This window comes from Somniosus microcephalus, chromosome 33 (assembly GCF_052327205.1).
Source record: "Somniosus microcephalus isolate GS21.2 chromosome 33, FLI_Smic_1.0, whole genome shotgun sequence".
Taxonomy (NCBI): Eukaryota; Metazoa; Chordata; class Chondrichthyes; order Squaliformes; family Somniosidae; genus Somniosus; species Somniosus microcephalus.
The window spans coordinates 27932202-27953910 of NC_141019.1; the positions used below are offsets into that span (position 1 = coordinate 27932202).

At 46.4% G+C, this 21709-nt stretch overlaps 1 protein-coding gene across 2 annotated transcripts in view; it reads right to left on the minus strand.

Annotated features, from left to right (window-relative positions):
- Positions 1-21709, minus strand: part of LOC147097048 (tensin-2-like) — a 333523-nt gene that overhangs the window by 50113 nt on the left and 261701 nt on the right. For both annotated transcript variants that reach the window (XM_085972811.1, XM_085972810.1), the window contains exons 13-17: positions 11231-11291; positions 10714-10789; positions 5416-5545; positions 2686-2751; positions 657-773 (exon numbers count right to left, since the gene is read on the minus strand). In XM_085972811.1, the coding sequence (XP_085828937.1) occupies positions 657-773; positions 2686-2751; positions 5416-5545; positions 10714-10789; positions 11231-11291 (450 nt within the window). The remainder of the gene's footprint in view (positions 1-656; positions 774-2685; positions 2752-5415; positions 5546-10713; positions 10790-11230; positions 11292-21709) is intronic.

Sequence of the window (21709 nt, forward strand, 5' to 3'; positions counted from 1 at the left end):
ATCCACTCAATGTACAAACTGAGGTGCATGGAGGATGCAGCAACTGAGATAATCCTGCAGGTTTGCGGTGTTGCCAAGACTTGTGATTCCATTAAGTATTTATTAATTTTGCACTGTGTAATGTGGAGATGGCTTAGGTCTAAGGTCTAAAGTTGCTAATGTTCAGGCCCAGCCTCTTTCTAACAGTAGTTAACATACCTAACGCTTGCCCATGACCTGTTGTTCTCCCCTCCTAGCCCCTCTTGTTTTGCTCAGTCCTACAAAGGGGCTTTCTTACTTTCCTTTCCCAGTTCTGATGAAGGACCCCACCAGAAACATTAACCTATCTTTTCCTTTCAGATGCTGACCAACTTGCCATTTGCAAGATTTCCTATTTTTATTCCACCAATCTGAATTGGTTTTGTGAACAAACATGAATGTCACAAATTGGGTCACTTCAGGTTGTGACCTGGGCTTGTCACGTAGCCCCTGTATCAACCTAATCAGCTTATTCCATGGTAAACCAGCCATTGTGGATAGGACTTCTCAATCAGCTCACTTGAATTAGAAGGATTTTGCCCAGAATTCCAAGTCAGCAGAATCAAGCTTAAAAAAACTTGACCAACACAACAGGAAGACAGCAACAACCAAAAGAATTCTGAACTCCATTCCAATACCTTCCAAACCATCCTCATGGTGAAGGTTGAAGTTCTCGTAGGAATCCCATCTAACAGTTGGATCAGACGTGTTGTAATCCACGGTCACTGTAGAGTCATTCCTTAAATGTTCTCCGTCTGCAGTTGGGAACAGAAGGATTCAGCACAGCAAGTAATATGTCTTCATCAGGTCTACTGACAGAGAGATCTGCCTTCCCACTGTAAGATCTAAATATTAACAGAGAGATTTACCTGCCCACAATAAGATCTAACTGCTAACAAAGAGTTCGACTGCCCACAATAAGATCTAACTGTTAACAAAGAGATCTACTGCCCACAATAAGATCTAACTGTTAACAAAGAGATCTACTGCCCACAATAAGATCTAACTGCTAACAAAGAGTTCGACTGCCCACAATAAGATCTAACTGTTAACAAAGAGATCTACTGCCCACAATAAGATCTAACTGTTAACAAAGAGATCTACTGCCCACAATAAGATCTAACTGTTAACAAAGAGATCTACTGCCCACAATAAGATCTAACTGTTAACAAAGAGATCTACTGCCCACAATAAGATCTAACTGTTAACAAAGAGATCTACTGCCCACAATAAGATCTAACTGTTAACAAAGAGATCTACTGCCCACAATAAGATCTAACTGTTAACAAAGAGATCTACTGCCCACAATAAGATCTAACTGTTAACAAAGAGATCTACTGCCCACAATAAGATCTAACTGTTAACAAAGAGATCTACTGCCCACAATAAGATCTAACTGCTAACAAAGAGATCTACTGCCCACAATAAGATCTAACTGCTAACAAAGAGATCTACTGCCCACAATAAGATCTAACTGCTAACAAAGAGATCTACTGCCCACAATAAGATCTAACTGTTAACAAAGAGATCTACTGCCCACAATAAGATCTAACTGTTAACAAAGAGATCTACTGCCCACAATAAGATCTAACTGTTAACAAAGAGATCTACTGCCCACAATAAGATCTAACTGTTAACAAAGAGATCTACTGCCCACAATAAGATCTAACTGTTAACAAAGAGATCTACTGCCCACAATAAGATCTAACTGTTAACAAAGAGATCTACTGCCCACAATAAGATCTAACTGTTAACAAAGAGATCTACTGCCCACAATAAGATCTAACTGTTAACAAAGAGATCTACTGCCCACAATAAGATCTAACTGTTAAACGAGAAATCTACTGCCCACAATAAGATCTAACTGTTAACAAAGAGATCTACTGCCCACAATAAGATCTAACTGTTAACAAAGAGATCTACTGCCCACAATAAGATCTAACTGTTAACAGAGATCTACTGCCCACAATAAGATCTAACTGTTAACAAAGAGATCTACTGCCCACAATAAGATCTAACTGTTAACAAAGAGATCTACTGCCCACAATAAGATCTAACTGTTAACAAAGAGATCTACTGCCCACAATAAGATCTAACTGTTAACAAAGAGATCTACTGCCCACAATAAGATCTAACTGTTAACAAAGAGATCTACTGCCCACAATAAGATCTAACTGTTAAACGAGAAATCTACTGCCCACAATAAGATCTAACTGTTAACAAAGAGATCTACTGCCCACAATAAGATCTAACTGTTAACAAAGAGATCTACTGCCCACAATAAGATCTAACTGTTAACAAAGAGATCTACTGCCCACAATAAGATCTAACTGTTAACAAAGAGATCTACTGCCCACAATAAGATCTAACTGTTAACAAAGAGATCTACTGCCCACAATAAGATCTAACTGTTAACAAAGAGATCTACTGCCCACTGAAGAAATCCACCTGCGACCTAGCATCCAACTCAGCTCTGACGAAGGGACTACATCCGACACATTAACCTGTCTTTTCGCTTCCAAAGTGCTGACGGACATTCTGTGCAATTCTCTCTTTTCATTGCAGGTTTTCAGCATGCACAGTTTTTTTTAAACTTAAAAAAAAAAACTTTTTTTATACAGTATCTTGATCTTGTTTCAAAGCTCCCAGTATTACTTAATTTCTTACCTTTGGTTTTTTCTGGACCTGAAGAGAAAACAAACTCCACTGTGGCATCTCGTGGAAACCTGTCGTCTAAGAAGAGAGCAGAACAAGAGTCACCACCAGTACCTCAGTTGTGCAAGCACGAATTTCTTCAGTCACTGAAGATTTCTAGCACACAGAACCCTCACTAACCTCGAAGAGCTCCTCCTGTTCATCACATCGCGCACTTTCTCTACCTCTAAATTACTGTGCATGCTTCTCATGTAATCCGTAACCCTCTGGCCTGCGTATTCTGTGCGCAAACATTCAGACTATAAAGGCGCTACATTCTGCTGCAGCCAGGGCCCTATTACAGTAACACAGGGCAGTATACTCACAGAGTTTTTAACATTGTAAAGATTTTAAGATATTCAGAAAGACAATTTAGAGGCAAGCAATGAACCCAGCAAGAATACGAGTCACATGCTCTCTAGTCATTGGAAGAATTTTTTTTTACAAAATGCAAATGTAATATTTCTGGGTTTAAAACCAGACGTGCGCGCCACTCTCAGATTGAAGTGATTTAAGCTGCCGCAACTGCCTCACTGAAGTTCATCTAGGGGTGAAATACAAGTGCTTTCATTAAACATTTTTTTTTTTTTTTACAGAGCCGTTTTCTTTCTGCTACTCCAGCCCAGAAGGGAATGCGCCGCCATTTTCATTGCGCCACACAAGTCCTCCCTGACGTGACTGTGCTGAAATGTTACAGTGCTGGTGCAAAAGCCTGGCAGAAACCCGTGCAAATGGCCTCAATCCCAATCACTTGCTGTGTTAAAACTGCGCTTTATGCCGCAGAGCAAAATACCACTTTTAGAAGAAAGACTTGCGTTTGTATAGCGCCATACCACATCTTTTAGCGCTTTACGCAATGAATTACTTTGAAATGCAGTAACAGTTGCTTTGCAGGCAAACGCGGCAGCCATTCTGCGCACAGCAAGATCCCCACAGCCATGAGGTGAATGACCGGTTAATGTTGTTTCTGGTGCTGTTGGTTGAGGGAGGAATATTGGCCAAGACACCGTGAGAATTCCTTGCTCTTCTTTGAATGAATGCCATGGGCTCGTAAACGTCCCCCGCCAACAGAAAAGGCAGACAAAACCTTGCTTTAATATCTCATCCTTAGAATAGCACCTCTGACAATACAGCACTCCCTCAGCACACACTTGAAAGAACTTGCAATTCTAAAGCTCCTTCTAACTTCTCTTAGAAACATCTCAAAATGCTTCATATACAATGAACTACTTTGAAGAGCAGCGTCCATTGTTATGTACGTAAGTGCAGCAGCCATTATGCGCGCAGCAAGATCCCACAAACGCCAGTGAGTTGAATGACCAGTTAATCTATTATTGGTTTGAGGGGGAAATATTGGCCAGGGCACTGGAAGAACTCTTCGCTCTTCTTCAAATAGTGTCATTGTGTCCACCTAAAAAGGCAGATGGGACCTTGGTTTAATGTTTCATTTGGAGGACAGAACTGGATTAGGATGTCAGCCTGGATTCTGTGGTCAAATCCAGGAGTGGGGCTTGGATCCACAAACTGCCAAACTGACACTGAGGGCATCATGGCACGGAGTAGACGCATGTGAGCTTCCATTCCCCATAGTCAGCCACTGATCTAATCCAGGCTGTCCTGGAGCACAGGTACAGCTGGGGACTTGCACTTTCTCCTAGCAAGGGAGGCCCTGGAATAACTTGGCAAATCTCCGGATTGGGGAGTGGAAAATGGGGTGAAATCCCATTTTTCCAGCATTCTGCCGTATTTCTTAGGTGCTACCATCTTCTGCCCCCTCCCCTGCCCCCCCTGCGTGTATGGGTCTACTCCAAGAATTCCACTCTTATAAGGCCTGAATGGAACCCTTGCCAGCACTCAGCTGGGAAGAGATCCATTGAGGCCTTTGTGAAGACCCCAGGAGCTCTGCATACAAGGTAATCACTGGTAAGGGGATCGATTACCTTTGCTGTGCTTGGAAAGACAGAGAAGGGCCTTGGTAGGACCTGCGGCACAGAGGCTTTAGGTTGCTCTGTCTTTCAAGGGTGGATAGGGGTGGGGTGACCTTGAAGCGCCCTTTCGGGTGCCGGTGGCCCACCTAATAAACTCGCCATTGCAATTTTGGACGGTGTTTATGTCTTTGGGTTTTAGTGGACTAACTGGCAGAGTGGAGCGATCGGGATTTTGATCCCAGAAAAACGAACAGGAGAGTCTGGGATTGAAGGCTATAAGGATAAGCACTGGTCGAGATAATTAAATCCTATTTGGAATATGATGGTCCCCGAGCTCCTGGGACCACGGGAATATCTTACCAGGGAAGGCAACTGGTAAAAGATATCCAGCATAGACTGTTCTGCTTTGGGGCGAGGGGCAAGTTTGCAGAATCTTTTTCTCAGCAGATGATAAGAGTGGATTGGACCTGAAAGGAATAGGCTTCTTCAATGCTTTCTAATGTTCTAAGGAAGAACCTGGCACCCAGCTCCTGGGAGCAAGGCCCTCTGTACTCTCTGGGCTGGGGAATGCTGTACAGCATTGGGAAAAGGGGCACAATACCCAAATATCTTTAAATTGATCATCTTTTTTTTCAAAACCAATTTGGACCTTAGTATGTGCCGACTGTATATCGACGTAAAACATAGTGATGGGGCTGAACACAGAGCATCTCAACTTTGCTCCACATGACCAGTGCAGATAGGGATACTGTTGTTCCTGAAAATTCCCACTGACCTCCATAAGCATCATCCAGTTCATCCTTTCCAAACCAGAGCTGGGTGCCATGGATAGCACAAGTATGGAACTGTACTCGGAAAACCACGTCACGCTCCGGGTTTTTGTATTGCTTATGGTAACATTTCACCTGAAAAGGCAAGACGGAAGAACATGTCTAAGACTGAGCCACTTTACTGGGTATTACCAATATTTACAATTGTAAAACTGCTGGGGCTGCCAGTTGCCTTGACACTGACCTCTGAACCACAGGGTACTGGGTTCAAATCTCATGAACTCTTGGGAGGACGGCATTCGCACCTCAGCACCAAAATCAAAGATAAGATGCAATTCGATGTTCGTTTGTTGACTCCCAGCAAACCACAGGGTGAACTTTGCGAGGCTCTGCTCTCAAGAGCCTTGCCTGATGGAAGGGCAGCCGGGACAACTGGGTGCAAAGGTCAGTGCACCGGATTCGCAGTGCTCCCGATTCCTGGTGATGCTCACGGTCCTCCAATCCGTGCTCCCATTGAGCGAGGCCTCACAAAATTTAACCTTCAGAGCTAAGTCATGGTCCTTTCTTCTGTGAATTTCTCTAATTCGCTCTAACATTCATCAATCGAAATTTACGGTTTCATAGATGAGAGTAAAGGTGTATGTGTGTTGCAAGGCATAAATGTCTTTCCCGGCTCAAGGGAATATAGGGCATAAGATTTCCGATTGGTGTCGTCAGACTCTGCAGGATGTACAGGAAACTCTCGTTTAAACGGCACCTAAATATCCGGAATTCTCTATTAACCGGCAAAATTCATACTCCGAAAACACCTCAATAGCCGGAATTGTTGCCAAGTCCGAGTCTCCCGCGGTGGCCGAGTTAGTCAGTGTGGGTAGTTCTCCAAACTGCCACTACTCGGCTTCTTGGCGCTGTCGGAAGTCCGAACACCTCAATAACAGGAGTCTGACTCTTTGTTTGTTAAAAATAGCCTTGGTAGATAACGCTCTCTGTCATCCGGAATTTTTAATCAACCGGCAACACGCCGGTCCCATCGGTGCCGGATACCAGAGAGTTTCCTGTACAAGGGGGTCCCAGAGGCCATCATATTTCTGTCTGTCTGGGGATGGGCACACCACACACCACGAGCACAGGGGGGCTCGATCTTCTGCCCCAGCGCGGCCAATGGTTGGAAAATCCAAGCGGTATTGATGGGCTGCCCAGTGTCCTGAGCATTCTGCACTTCTCATTTCTTCTCTATTTCTTGACATACTAGTTTCTGTTGCTGTATACTGATATTAAAAAAAAACATGGTCTGCAACGATTGCCCGCTTTGCTTAGGGCAATTGAGACTGTCTTTTCAAAGTTAGGACAGGGGGTCCTTGAGAGCGTGTCTGTAAAGTATTTACAGAGGGACCTCCGTACAGAAAAGTTTGAAAACCACAAATGTAGAGACCACGCTATCAAAGCAGCAGCAGAAAATCAGACCAGAGTGCTGAGCCCACCTTCATTTAGTCAGTTCAACTGAAGCAAGCAAAATTCGAAGCTTTGTGGTCTCAGCATGAGCTTGGTTTAGATTTTTATCAATATCATAAAAAGTGCAATTTCCGTGATAATCCCTGAAGATCAGGGAATACTTCTACAGACTGGTCCCTCAAGAGACTAAATGGGCGTGATAGAGTTTACGGTAGGGTAGATTACACGTGTGCTCCAATTTTGCAAGACTGACAGGAAAGGGCTTTGTGTTGGCTTATGCCATAAGCCTGCCTGTGCTGGCAGCTCAATGGACCGGCCTTGCCAAACTTTGTGAGGGGAGTCCCTCCTCTAATTTGAATAGGCTACTGGCATGTGGAAAAACCAGCCCGGACGGCTCAGCCTGTAGCACACTTGGCTGGGAAGCATAAAATCCAGTGATGCAGCAACCCTTAAAGCACTGCAGCTCACCATTAACAGGGGAAGTTGTAGTGACGGCAGAATGTGGACCAGTTGTTCACGACGGCACAACGGAGACATGAGGGCAACATCGCTCCCTTTGATGCTGAAGACTTGGAGGCCCTGCTGGAGGTGTGCTTAGGGGAGGTGGTGATGGTGGCGCGGGGGGTTGGTCCTATTTGGGGCTGAAGGCCAGCCTCCTGTAAAAGCACAGGGTTACCAACCAAGTCAATGCAGTCACCCGGCTCCCCTTCATCTGCAAGTGAGGAGGAAGTTTGCTGGTAGCGAGGGGAAGGTGCAGTAAGAGCACTCCTCACTGTAGCACACGATTCTCGTGAGGCCCATTGAGCATGACACAAACTAAATTGGGAACAACCGTAGCCTCTGGAAGGTAATATTTCAAGTATTGTACGTGACCATTGCTGTTCCGCAAATTGTCCACTGTGCTAAAGTTGCATGCCACACTTTTCTTGCTGGCGCAGTTGGCAGAGGAACAGTATCTCCTCTGCTGTGCGGGTGTTTTTCAAGGGGTCAGTAGCCCTGGTCTCCTAAGAGCCATCTATCCAGTGTTGTTTCTTCTTCCAGAAATGCAGGCATCAAGAATGCCACATAATGAAGGCATCATGGCTGCTTCCTGAATAATGGCCATTGACCTGCATAATGATGGGTCTGTGGCCAAATAGAAAGAAAGAACTTGCATTTCTATAGCGCTTTTCACGACCTCAGTGCGTCCCAAAGCGCTTTACAGCCAATGAAGTACTTTTTGAAGTGTAGTCACTGTTGCAATGTAGCAGCCAATTTGCGCACAGCAAGCTCCCACAAACAGCAATGATATAATGACCAGATCATCTGTTTTAGGTATAATGACAAAGGGTCATCGACCTGAAACGTTAACTCGGTTTCTCTCTCCACAGATGCTGCCTGACCTGCTGAGTATTTCCAGCATTTTCTGTTTTTATTTCAGATTTCCAGTATTGTGCTTCTGTATCTGTTTTAGGTGTTGGTTGAGGGATTAGTATTGGCCAGGACACCGGGGAGAACTCCCCTGCTCTTCTTCAAAATAGTGCCAGGGGATCTTTTAAATCCACCCGAGAGAGCAGAACGATTAAACGTCTCATCCGAAAGACGGCACCTCCAACAGTGCAGCACTCCCTCAGCACTGCACCGGAGTGCCAGCCAGGATTATGTGCTCAAGTCTCTGGAGTGGGACTTGAACCCACGACCTTCTGACTCAGGTGAGAGTGCTACCCACTGAGTCACGACTGACATCACCTGAACATTTAATTAAGTGCAAATTCTTGCCGCTCCTTTAGCTATGGGGTTGATATGCGGAGTCCTGTTGCCCACACGGATGCCATCTGCGATGCTTAGCACTTGGGCAAACTCAGCCACCCTAGTGGAAGCTCTGCGCCCTGCCCAGCTGAGGCCTCTTGAGATGAAGGTGTTACCACTTAGCAGTTGCAAACACAGCGTTTGCTACTCCCCTGATACGTGTGTGTGCGCTGCAGACTACCTGACGGCCAGATATCCCCTGGGTGGCTTGTAAGCACCCACTAGCATGAACGCTTCGTGCTATGGTAACTTTCACTTCGACGCAAAGCGCCGTCCCTGGGTCAGATCTTGTCCGTAGGGGCAGCCTGCAGCCAGATGGTACAGCTCTGTGACAGCCTGTTTTGTGAAGCAGAGGCACTGAAGAGCAGATCTCCTCCGACGTGTCCTGGTAGCTGTGGAGGAGTCTATAAACGCCAGCCTTGGGGTAGTGACGGGTACAGACAAAATGCCTCGGGTGTTGTTGTGCCTGCATCTGTTGACCTCTCCTCTATTCTCACATGCACCATGCAGCGTATTCACAGCCCCCTAAAAGAATACCCGTCCTCCCCACATTGTACGCGACCTTTTAAATGGCAGCGGAAACCGAGAGTAATGAAGGAGCGTATCGACAGGAAAAAAAAACAAAAATGCAAAAATGGCAGACCACCCGGCAAAACCAACTAAAGCACGGAACAAAAGGTAAAATAAAAATCCCCAAAACCTTTAAACAGCAACTGAAACCATCCTCCCCTTTAAGGAGCCCACCTGTGCAGTCCAGGTCTCCTCGCGTGCCCGTTTTATAGGGGCACGGTGGACACCGTGGGCGGAGTCTTGGCCTAAGTTGCGAAATTGGCCCTGGGGCCTGATGTGAGTAATTAGAACATTTAAATGAGGCTGGAGCGCGCCTGTTGTGCGACCTCGCTTTCTTCCCCCACCCGCATCCCACGAAAAGGCATCGCACTGTGGATCAGGAGTCCGGTGAGCTTTTACAACCCCCCACACGTGTAGGCTGAGGCTCCGCTGGAAAAGAGGGGATGGGCTTGATGAGCAAAATGGTCTTTTCCTGCTTTTGCCAGAAAATTGGGAATGGGTCTGGAGCACAAAACTTGAAGGAATCTGCATCGTGAAACGTAAGGAACTCTGGGGGAGAAACTGGTTCCCTGGTGTGCCTATTTTATGGACGAATAATTAGAGTTCAGTGGGGGGGAAGGGACAGACACACCAATTTCCAGGCACAATTTCTACCGAAAGTGTGCCAGCTGCCTAAAGTACTTGAATATGCTACTCAGGGGCCTAACGCCTGTGTTAGGATTCCAAATTTGCATTCGCTGTGCTCTGTTTTTCCAGGTCTATAGTGACCTCACCGGGGGTCCTTAAAAGGGCCCGATGGAAAGCCAAGTAAATTCTTAAATTTGCATTAAAGCAGCACAGCAATATTGCGGGCCTCCAAATCCCTCTCGCAGTACTTACCTGCCGGGCCAGGGCTCGGCCCTCTCTAGTTCACCTCCACAGCCCGCTCCCCCCACAGCCCTCGCAGTACTTATCTGCCGGGCCAGGGCTCGCCCCCTCTCTAGTTCACCTCCACACCCCGCTCCCCCCACAGCCCTCGCAGTACTTACCTGCCGGACAGGCTCCACCAAACAAACTTCCCAGGGCCCCAACCGGCGAGGTGCATCAGGACACCCGATTCGCGTCCGTAGCTCGCCAGCTTTATGTAGCTGAGGCCTGAGGCTGAATTAGCAGCGCGCCTTGGGCCAATGTCTTGAGACGCAAGTTCCAGGTGCACTGCCCGCTTCACATCCGTTTCCGGCGCTCGACCAATTTTTCATAAAGATTAAAGGAGGCTGATTCCCGAAGTTTAAAGGTGTCTATTAGAATGATTAATGGTGCCAGTATATCATTATATATTAAAGGAGTGGGTGTCATCATGGATAAAGGAGTCCCTATTATATAATGATTAAAGGAGTCTGTATAATAACGACTGAAGGAGTCTACAGCGTAAAGCTGCCCCTCACAATTCACCACTCGCATCCCCACTTCCAAAGACGATTTTTTTTGGGTCCAGTCCTTGGTCCTGCACTCACCATGATGTCTCCCTTCAGCAGTAAGGCTGGCTCGATTGAGATGCACAATTTCTTACACCCAGGGCCCTGGACACTGCTGTGGGAAACAGAACGAGAAGCATGGGTTTGTTAAGCTAACGCAGAAAGGGTATTGCATATGACTGACAATCGCACACAGACCTTACCTGGGCACCTTGGCACCAGGGTTGCCCGATACACCAAAGAACGGTGCCACCAAGCCACGCAACTGATGTGATCGTTCATGCAGTTGAGCTTCAACTTAATAAAAGCATCTTGTGCCTATGAAACAGTTTGCTGGAATAAGACACACTATTGGCTCTGTATATTCTGGATGAGGGGGCTGTTGCGGTAGATTTAAGATATTTTTGAGACAAAATCCACATAAACCAAGGAAAACAACTGGACATGAATTTTTTTTTACAGAGCCTGCTAGATTTTCTCCTCATTATAAGTGAAATGTCTCTCCGAGCATTTCCTGTCTGCAGTGTACATAAACAAACAACACCAGGGCACTTACTAGATTCCTGACGTGTAGACGAGTTGCATCGACTGATAAATCTTCAGGAACGGGTGGTATCCTGTAATTAAGCAGAAATCCATTGATCTCCAGTCTTTAGTGGTCAACAGAGTCAACATTTAGGCTTTAAAGATAAGCGAAACAACCAAACAGATAGGAAAGAACTTGGGAGAGGCGAGCCCGGTTACTGCACAAGGCACAGGAGGAGGAAACCAAGGACACTGCTCAATCAAGCCACACCACAAACTGGACGCACATCAGCCTTGGGCTGCTAGCCGTCAGATTTATTTGTGGATGTTTGCCCTACTCCCAGGTAGGAGCAAGTGCAATGGGGCAAATGTTCCTCAAGATGAAATTCAGACCAATCCGTTGCCTGACAAAATAGTTGGCTAATAAATTTGGACCAATAGAAGCTCGGCTGGCTACCTGTTTATATTAAATAGTTTCACGTAGTATTACATAGTAGTCACAGCACAGAAACTTGCTGTGTGCAAATTGGCGGCCGCATTTCCCACATTACAACAGTGACTACACTTCAAAAGTACTTCATTGGCTGTAAAGCAATTTGGGACGTCCTGAGGTCGTGAAAGGCGCTACAGGAATGCAAGTCTTTTTTCCCCCCGATCAGTCTCTTGGATGAGGTACCAAAGGACTAATTCTCTGGTGTGCGTCAGTGCCTTTAGCAGAGGGGTGAGAGGAGGAGATTGCGGGGGGGGGGGGGGTGAAATCATGCAAAAAAAGCAGGTTAAATATGAGAAAACACGATGAGAACAAATTGTTCAGGACACAGTCTGAGAAAATGGAAAATACTTATCTTGTGTTGTTTTTGGACAGGGAGTGCTCCTACTACTGCAGCTCTCTGTGAGCTGAGTAACAGGGGCTGACCATATCGGGTGCAAAAATCTGGTGTGGGATAAACAGCAAACACAAAGTCCACCTGCTGGCCAACAGATGGTGTGGTCGCTACTCGAGCCAATGTTCGCACAGGCCCAGGGCCAAAACAGGAACCATTCTAAACTTTCGGTTTCATAAGGAGAGTTAGCGCGATGATTGAAGGGAGCGTGTAGAGGATGCTCCCCAGCGCAGCGTCGCACGTACGTTCCCGTTGTCACGACCATGTCAATGACTAGCATGTTTTCAGTCTTAGTTAAATCCATCCCAACAAGCTGCTTTCATACCTCACAAGTATGGGTGCAATTCGGTCCTTTAAGAGGGGACTTTTAGACGTTCATGAGGGAGGCAAATATTTGGGGGCAGTGGGCTTAGTTAAGTTATCTTGGTGATGAGTGATAGAAACATAGAAACTAGGAGCAGGAGTAGGCCATTCGGCCCTTCGAGCCTGCTCCGCCATTCAACGAGATCATGGCTGATCATCCAAACCCTAGCACCCGGTCCCTACACCGACAGCCATCCCACCCAAGCCCTATCCCCGTAACCCCACATATTTAATCCCCCCTAACACGAAGGGCCAATTTTTTATCATGGCCAATCAACCTAACCCGCACATCTTTGGACTGTGGGAGGAAACCGGAGCACCTGGAGGAAACCCACGCAAACACGGGGAGAATATGCAAACTCCACACAGACAGTCACCCGCGGCCGGATTTGAACCCGGGTCCCTGGCGCTGTGAGGCAACAGTGCTAACCACTATGCCACCTGTGATGAAATATATGCCTTCATCAGCCCCTGTGTGTGCCTTCATCAGCCCCTGTGTTTTACCTGCTTTGTATTGTGTGTACCGCCCCCTTTTTCCTATTGTGTGTATTGGCTACGCCCCTGTCTTTTGTCACATAAAGGTCTCAAGAGCTGTATGAGTCATTCTATCAGACGAACCCGATGTGTAAAGACCTGCAATGTTCTTAGTGATTAAAAGCCTTTAGTTGAATCCTTTAAACTCCTTGTCTTTGAGTTATCGATGGCACATCACCACCGTGGTCTCCAGCAGCTTGATTGCCTTATGGAGTTGAGCAGGAATCTCTCAAGGGCTTTACCTGAAATTGCCAACTCGATTTTTTGCCTGTCCTGAGAGTCAACATTACCAGCAGTGACATCGAACGTACAGCACAGGAACAGGCCATTCGGCCCAACTGGTCCGTGCTGGTGTCTATACTCCACACAAGCCTCCTCACACCTTCGTCATCTAACTCTATCAGCATATCCTTCTATTCTTTCTCCCTCATGTGCTTATCTAGCTTCTCCTTAAATGCATCTATGCTATTCGCCTCGACCACTCCCTGTGGTAGCGAGATCCACATTCTCACCGCTCCGTTGGGGAAGGCAGTGCGCCAGGTTGAGCATCGATGGGCCTGTCGCTCTTATCTTGTATGTTTATATATAAAGTCCTTCGATCTATCGAGGAGGATTCTGGATCACCTGTCCCGGCTCCCAACTCCCAGTGTTGCAGACAATCCTCCTGACTGTACTCTCAGTGCCCCGGCTGGTGCAGTACAATCAGGAGGTTTGCCTGCAACATTGGTGGCCAGCATGGGTGAAAGAAGAAAGACTTGCATTTCTATAGCGCCTTTCACGACCACCGGACGTCCCAAAGTGCTTTACAGCCAATGAAGTACTTTTTGAAGTGTAGTCACTGTTGGAATGTAGGAAACGCAGCAGCCAATTTGCGCACAGCAAGCTCCCACAAACAGCAATGTGCTAATGACCAGATAATCTGTTTTTGTTATATTGATTGAGGGATAAATATTGGCCAGGCCACCGGGGATAACTCTCCTGCTCTTCTTCGAAATAGTGCCGTTGGATCTTTTATGTCCACCGGAGAGAGCAGGCGGGGCCTCAGTTTAACGTCGCATCTGAAAGACGGCACCTCTGACAGTGCGGCACTCCCTCAGCACTGCACTGGAGTGTCAGCCTAGCTTTGTTATGATTAAGTTCCTGGAGTGGGACTTGAACCCACAACCTTCTGACTCAGAGGTGAGGGGTGCTGCCCACTGAGCCACAACTGACACTGTGATCTGAGATTTGTTTTTTGGATGACTATAAGTTACATGCTCTGCTATGTGTAAGTGTCTCCTTTTTTGCTCTCAAAATGTAAATACGCACGGACTGCAAGAGCCTGTTAGTGGGGACTAGGACCTTGCCAATCAATTTCCTAAGTTGGCAGGCAGGGAGAGAATGTGATCAATGAGGTAGTAATATCTGGTAATGCACCCCTTGTACTGAGAGTTCGCAGTATGGCAGGGGAGAAAGACTTTCCAAAAACAGGTTGTGCCTGACTGCATCTGTGCCCCAGTTTAACAGACAGTAAAGCTGCTCATCTTCTGGAAAATGGAGGAGCGGCAGGGAAGGAGATAGAGTGGCTATCCCCCTTTAATATCCGGGAAAATTTTCACAGGAATCGGGATACCAGAAGACTGCGGTGTAGGAAGCAATGAGGGAGTGGAGCACCCTTGATCATCAGTGTGGGAGATTCTTGTATACAGCTCTCCTTACATTCGGTTTCTTTTCAAATATTTTATTGAGTTCGTTTTGAGCTGGCAAAATAAATTGAAAAGAACCAGAGGCTCCAAAGTGACAACAGTGTACAAACGCTCGTCTGAAATTCGCCTCCCTGCTGTTTTAGAAGCGGTAATTGGTTTCAACACTTCCACTGAAACATCAGAGAGAAGTTCAGGGGAATGTGTTAAGAGTTTGTGCATTAAAATTGCACAGTGGAATTTCAGGGCTAGAATGTAAGGAAACCTGTGTGCAAAACATGGACCAAAGGCTAATGGTAGCAGTTGAGAAGATCTGAAGGACAGAGAACTCAAGAGTAGTAGGATCAGTGCCCCCATCGGCAGCAGTGGAGATTCTGGTTTTTTTTCAAATCTGCTCCCAGTTGAAGAGTAACTCAATAAAAGATAAGAAAAACAGGAGACCCGTATTTCCTGGGCTCCTCCACTCCCGCTCAATATTGGATCAGTGCTCTCCTCATTCCAGTGGGACCTTGATTATCCACTAATTTCCATTTTCCATCCGGGGGAGGGGTTGGAATCCTTTGATCCTCTCCACAAAGGCCCACTGAAGGACTGTTCGGATGAGATGTTAAACCGAGGCCCCGTCTGCTCTCTCAGGTGGATGCAAAAGATCCCGTGGCACTATTCGAAGAAGAGCTGGGGAGTTCTCCCCGGTGTCCTGGCCAATATTGATCCTTCAAACAACACCACTAAAAACAGATGATCTGGTCATTAGCACGTTGCTGTTTGTGGGAGCTTGCTGTGCGCAAATTGGCTGCTGCGTTTCCTACATTACAACAGTGACTACACTTCAAAAAGTACTTCATTGGCTGTAAAGCACTTTGGGACATCCTGAGGTCGTGAAAGGCGCTATATAAATGCAAGTCTTTATTTTGACGGGAATGAGTTAGTGATCTGGATTACAGATTGCCGTGGCAACGCTTCCTCTTTCCTACATTCCTTAGTTTTGACTGCAAAATTCAGTGTGTTTGCAAGAAAAATTTAATTCCAGATCTTGCAGCCTGCTTGACATCACAACTCCCTCTGATGTACAGCAACTCTGAAGGCCAGCCATTAAACAATGTCGTCAACTGGCCTGGTGTGAATGCTTGGCCTTGTTTATGATACAGCTGTAAATCTAGATCCATTCCAAACATACAGCTGTTTCATGGCCGGACTGAACCTCTCTGTTGTTGGATCAGTGTGAGGAGCTCGGCCACTTCCTGATCTAATTACTTTAAAAGTGGCTTGGGAGCTCGCGGATGTTAAACTGGCTGGTGCAAAGGGTCTCATTTGACTCCCTGCTGTTCCGACTTACACTCTTGGCCCGATGGCGTGTTTTCACAGGTAATTGATACTCGGCTGCACGTGTGTGGACTTTGGGGAGAGACGGCTGTACACAGTGAGGCCATTGAATTCAGTCTAAATGTCAAACATTTCAATGGAATCATAGAGATTTTTTTTTAAATTGAGAATCTTGGGGGGAAGGGCCAAAAATAGAGCAAGAGGGAAAACGAGGTACATGGTAAGGCGATGCCAAGCCTGGATGTTATAGGAGGCAGGGAAAACTGAGGGAGGTGAGGAGTTCTACACTTTTGAGGTCCAAGGAAAAAATGAGCTAAAATAGGATGGTAGAGGCAGAAACCCTCATCACATTTAAAAAGTACTTGGATGTGCACTTGAAGTGCCGTAACCTACAGGGCTACGGACCAAGAGCTGGAAAGTGGGATTAGGCTGGATCGCTCTTTTTCGGCCGGCACAGACACAATGGGCCGAATGGCCTCCTTCTGTGCCCTAAATTTCTATGATTCTATAGGAGGCCGTGCTTGAGTTCAACAGAGTGAGGATGTAGGTTGGAGACCTCCAATTCTGGCCTCTTGAGCATTCCTGATTTTAATCGCGCCATCATTGGCGGCCGTGCCTTCAGCTGCCAAGGCCCTAAACTCTGGAATTCCTCCATCAATATCGCTGTCTCTTTACCTCTCTCCTCCTTTAAGATGCTCCTTAAAACCTACTTCTTTGACCAAGCTTTTGGTCATCTGTCCTAATTTCTCCTTATGTGGCTCGGTGTCAAACTTAGTTTGATAATATTCCTGTGAAGCGCCTTGGGATGTTTTGCTATGTACTTGTACTGCAAACTTTTTATACCATTTTATTTTTTCCTGTTCAATAAACGCTATTTAGATTCTCAGTCCGCTGGGCTCTGTGTCGAGGGGAGAGCAGTCCCTCTCCACAATAAATCGGAATGTAATTATCCGGTGATGTATTTCTCAAAGGTGCGGAGTGAAGATACCAAAAGCAGGAAGAGGTTTCCTGCCACGACAATTGTATATTTAATACAACAAAAGAGTATTGTGTGTCCCAATCATGGGCACCTCACTTCAGGAAGGATGTCAAGGGCCTCAGAGAAGGTTAAGGGGAGATTGACCAGAATGGTACCAGGGGATGAGGGACTTCAGTTATGTGGAGAGACTGGAGAAGCTGGGATTGTTCTCCTTGGAGCAGAGAAGGTTAAGGGGAGATTGACCAGAATGGTACCGGGGGATGAGGGACTTCAGTTATGTGGAGAGACTGGAGAAGCTGGGATTGTTCTCCTTAGAGCAGAGAAGGTTAAGGGGAGATTGACCAGAATGGTACCAGGGGATGAGGGACTTCAGTGATGTGGAGAGACTGGAGAAGCTGGGGTTGTTCTCCTTAGAGCAGAGAAGGTTAAGGGGAGATTGACCAGAATGGTACCAGGGGATGAGGGACTTCAGTGACGTGGAGAGACTGGAGAAGCTGGGATTGTTCTCCTTGGAGCAGAGAAGGTTAAGGGGAGGTTGACCAGAATGGTACCAGGGGATGAGGGACTTCAGTGATGTGGAGAGACTGGAGAAGCTGGGGTTGTTCTCCTTAGAGCAGAGAAGAACATTAGAACGTAAGAAATAGGAGCAGGAGTCGGCCATTTGGCCGTTCGAGTCTGCTCCGCCATTCAATAAAATCATGGCTGATCTTCTACCTCATCTCCACTTTCCTGCACTATCCCCAAATCCCTTGATTCCCTTAATATTCAAAAATTAAGAGAAGGTTAAGGAGAGATTTAATAGAGGTGTTCAAAATTCTGAGGGGTTTTGGTAGAGTAAATAAGGAGAAACTGTTTCCAGTGGCTGGAGGGTCGGTAACCAGAGGACACAGATTGAAGATAATCGGTAAAAGAACCAGAGGGGAGATGAGAATATTTTAATACAGTGAGTTGTTGTGATCTGGAATACATTGCCTGAGCGGTGGAAGCAGATTCAATGGTAATTTTCAAAAGGGAATTGGATAAATACTTAAAAAGGAAAAAATAGCAGGGCTATGGGGAAAGAGCGGGGGCAGTGGGACTAACTGGAGAGCTCTTTCAAAGAGCAGGCACAGGCACGATGGGCCAAATGACCTCCCTCTGTGCTATGACAAATATTTATCCGCCAAAAATGTCAATTGATGAAGGACTAAGGGTGGAACCATCAAATGTAAGAGGCTGTTGGTAAGACCTGTGAGAGCCTTGAAGAAGAATTGGAAGAAATAAGATTTTTTTTTTTACCCCTCTGAAGGGCACAGGGAAAGGACGGGAGGGTGTAAACTCTGTGGATGTGGGAGCAGAAATAAGTGAGTGATTGTAGAGTGGGATCATCAGCGAAACGATAGCTATGTTTCAGAGTACAGTGAGGTTGACCCTGCTGTGAGCTTCTCTGGCCTGTTAAGGGAAAACAAAAAAAAAAGAAGAATTTTCCAGAGTTCAAGAGGTTATGAGATTTTAAACAGTTCTCGTGAGCTGAATAAACACAGAGACGACGAGCCGAAGGGTTTGATGCTGCAAAAGGTTTAAATGCCGAGCCACTTCCTGTTTCCCAAAGTATATGAATATTGCACTGCACAATACCATTGCCAATATCGTCAATCAGTACTAAGATAATACAAGATGTTTAAATTCCTTATCTTGTTGTGGAGAGCTTGATGGCAGTGGTCTTATGGTATGTATTGAAGGAGGAGTTATTAAAAGTCAAGGATTATGCTGAACTCCATACTAGATTACTATGAAGTGCTTGATATTACCGAGAGATTGCTCAAAGGTAGCTGAACTGTATCTCTTGTTGCCATATTAGGAGCAGTCTTTTTGTGCTGCAAAGGCCAGGAAACAAAACCATCTTGTGAGGTGCTGTTCCTGGCTTCCAGCAGCAGTCTTTGTAATATTAATTCTAGGGATGTGGGCGTCGCTGGCAAGGCCAGCATTTATTGCCCATCCCTTGTTGCCCTTGAAGTGGTGGTGCTGAGCTGCCTTCTTGAACCGTGCCACCTCATTTGTATAAAGTCTGCATCGAAAGGCAGGGCTTGTGATATAAACAGGGTATGAAGCAGCCCCATTCATAGGTTTCTGCTGACACTCGTTTTCCATTTGCGGACTTGTATTTATCTTGTTTTTAGTGTTTGCCAGTACAAACATGCTTTTGATGTCGCCACCACTGAAAATGGACTTTGAAGTTGCTCTGTGGAAGAGTCATGTGATTTGAGGGGGTGGTTGGGGGGTTGCGGGGGGTGGGGGGGTTGCAGGAGTGGTTTATGCTCGGGATGCCAACCATCTAGTTTTACCTCAGACAGTCCATGTTGTTTATTTGTTTGACTAGTCTCCCCAGAAAATGTAAGCCAAACACAAAATGCCAAAGGTCTTACGCTGGCAGTGCTATGGTCGGATCTAGACTGCCGGGCACTGCCAAGGTGTGGAGGCCCTGGATGAGCCATCACTTTGTGGGTTTTAGTGCCATTTTCACCTCAAAGACCGACCTGGTCACATCCTTTGCAGCCACTCTTGAGCCAAAGAAAAGCCTACGGTTGCTCCCACGTCCAAAATGGACATTCAGACACAGAAAAGAAGGCAAAACATTTTAAACTTAAAGGGCTAGAGCAGAGAAAAGCATAAATAGGGAGAGAGAAAATGGAAGAAGAGAGAACAAGAAAGGGAATTCAGGAGAAACTTCTTTCCCCAGAGAGTGGTGAGAATGTGGAACTCGGCAGCCGCTACCGCATTGAATAGCATAGGTGCAGGGGATGGCAGGAATGACATAGGAGGAGAGATTGTGTCGATTGGGCTTATACTCACTGGAGTTTAGAAGATTGAGAGGGGATCTCATCGAAACCTATAAAATTCTGTCAGGCCTGGACAGACTAGATGCAGGAAGGATGTTCCCGATGGCCGGGGAGTCCAGAATCAGGGGTCACAGTCTAAGGATAAGGGGTAAGCCATTTAGGACTGAAATGAGGAGGAATTTCTTCACCCAGAGAGTGGTGAACCTGTGGAATTCTCTGCCACAGAGGGCGGTGGAGGCCAGTTCATTAAATATATTCAAGAAGGAGTTGGATATATTTCTTAAGGCTAAAGGGATCAAGGGATATGGGGAGAAAGCAGGGACAGGGTACTGAATTTGGATGATCAGCCATGATCTCATTGAATGGCGGAACAGGCTCGAGGGGCCGAATGGCCTACTCCTGCTCCTATCTTCTATGTTTCTATGCATTTAAGGGGAAGCTAGATAAACACATGAGGGAGAAAGGAATAGAAGGTTGCGGTGATGGGGTGAGATGAAGTAGGGGTGGGAGGAGGCTTGGGTGGAGCATGGACCAGTTAGGCCGAATGACCTGTTTCTGTGCTGTAAATTCCACGTAACTCGATGGAACACTCCCAGAATACACGCAAGGCTGCCTCTCTCCCTCATCTCAGTCTGTACTTAACTGGAAGGATGGAAGTTACAAACAAGATGCAGTGGCTCGCTCTATGAATGGCTATTCTTGCTAGCAATCATAAGGAAACATTTGGTGCTTTAAAGATGCATCCTGAATTTCTGACTGGACAAACAAAAACTCTCGTTCCAGCTACAGCCTTCGAATTGGAGATCAGATCCAGTTTGGCACAGTGCCATTAAACAGATATGGCCCTACTTCTCTCCAGATCTTAAACATTCTGTGTAGAGTAAAACCCATTTACGCACAGATGCTTGGAACCTGTAAATTAATTTGCATTATCGAAATTTGCATATATACAAATAAGACGATCCAGTTTAACGACTGCACATGGGCATTATTATAATCAAAAGGTAGGAGACAAACAATTATCAGAATTAATCATTTAGGGGCACCCATAAAGTATTTAAGTCAAAAATCTTGATTTCCTGATTCCGGCTTGACCTCGTTGCCAATGATATGCTTTCCAGAGATCCCAAACACATGGAAACCCCTTCTGAATGATGCGGAATACATGCACAAATGTCTCTGCAAGTACTGCAACCCACCAACATCAGCTTGATCGTGTCCTTCCAGCCCAGCCGCTTGCTAAAGACGCAATAGCGTTTTCATGGATGTGTGTTGGGGGAGGGGAGGGTGCTGACTCTGTTTGGTTGCTGCTGTGCCTAGCAGCCAAGCCTCAACTTCAGCTCCAATCCTTCCTCAGTCCACTAATGGGAGGCTTGAGGGTCAACAAGGAGCTTGCAAAACACCTCGCCAAGGCTTCTTCGACAGCACCTCCAAAACTCGCAACCTCTACCACCTAGAAGGACAAGGGCAGCAGGCGCATGGGAACACCACCACCTCCAAGTTCCCCTCCAAGTCACACACCATCCTGACTTAGAAGTATATCGCCGTTCCTTCATCATCGCCGGGTCAAAATCCTGGAACTCCCTCCCTAACAGCACTGTGGGAGCACCTTCACCACACGGACTGCAGCGGTTCAAGAAGGCGGCTCACCACCACCTTCTCAAGGGCAACTAGGGCTGGGCAATAAATGCTGGCCTTGCCAGCGACGCCAATATTCCATGAATGAATAAATTAAAAACGCCCCATAAATTGGCAAGAAGGGCTCACCTTTCAGTCTGGGCACCCACCCCTGGGCAGGAGGTCACTGCTGCTACCCTCACCTCCTCCGCCTCAGTCCCGCACCCTCCCACCACATCACAAACAATCCCAGAAACCACCTTGGAACCAGGCGAAAGAGACACTTGGTGGCAATCTAGAAGAAAAGCT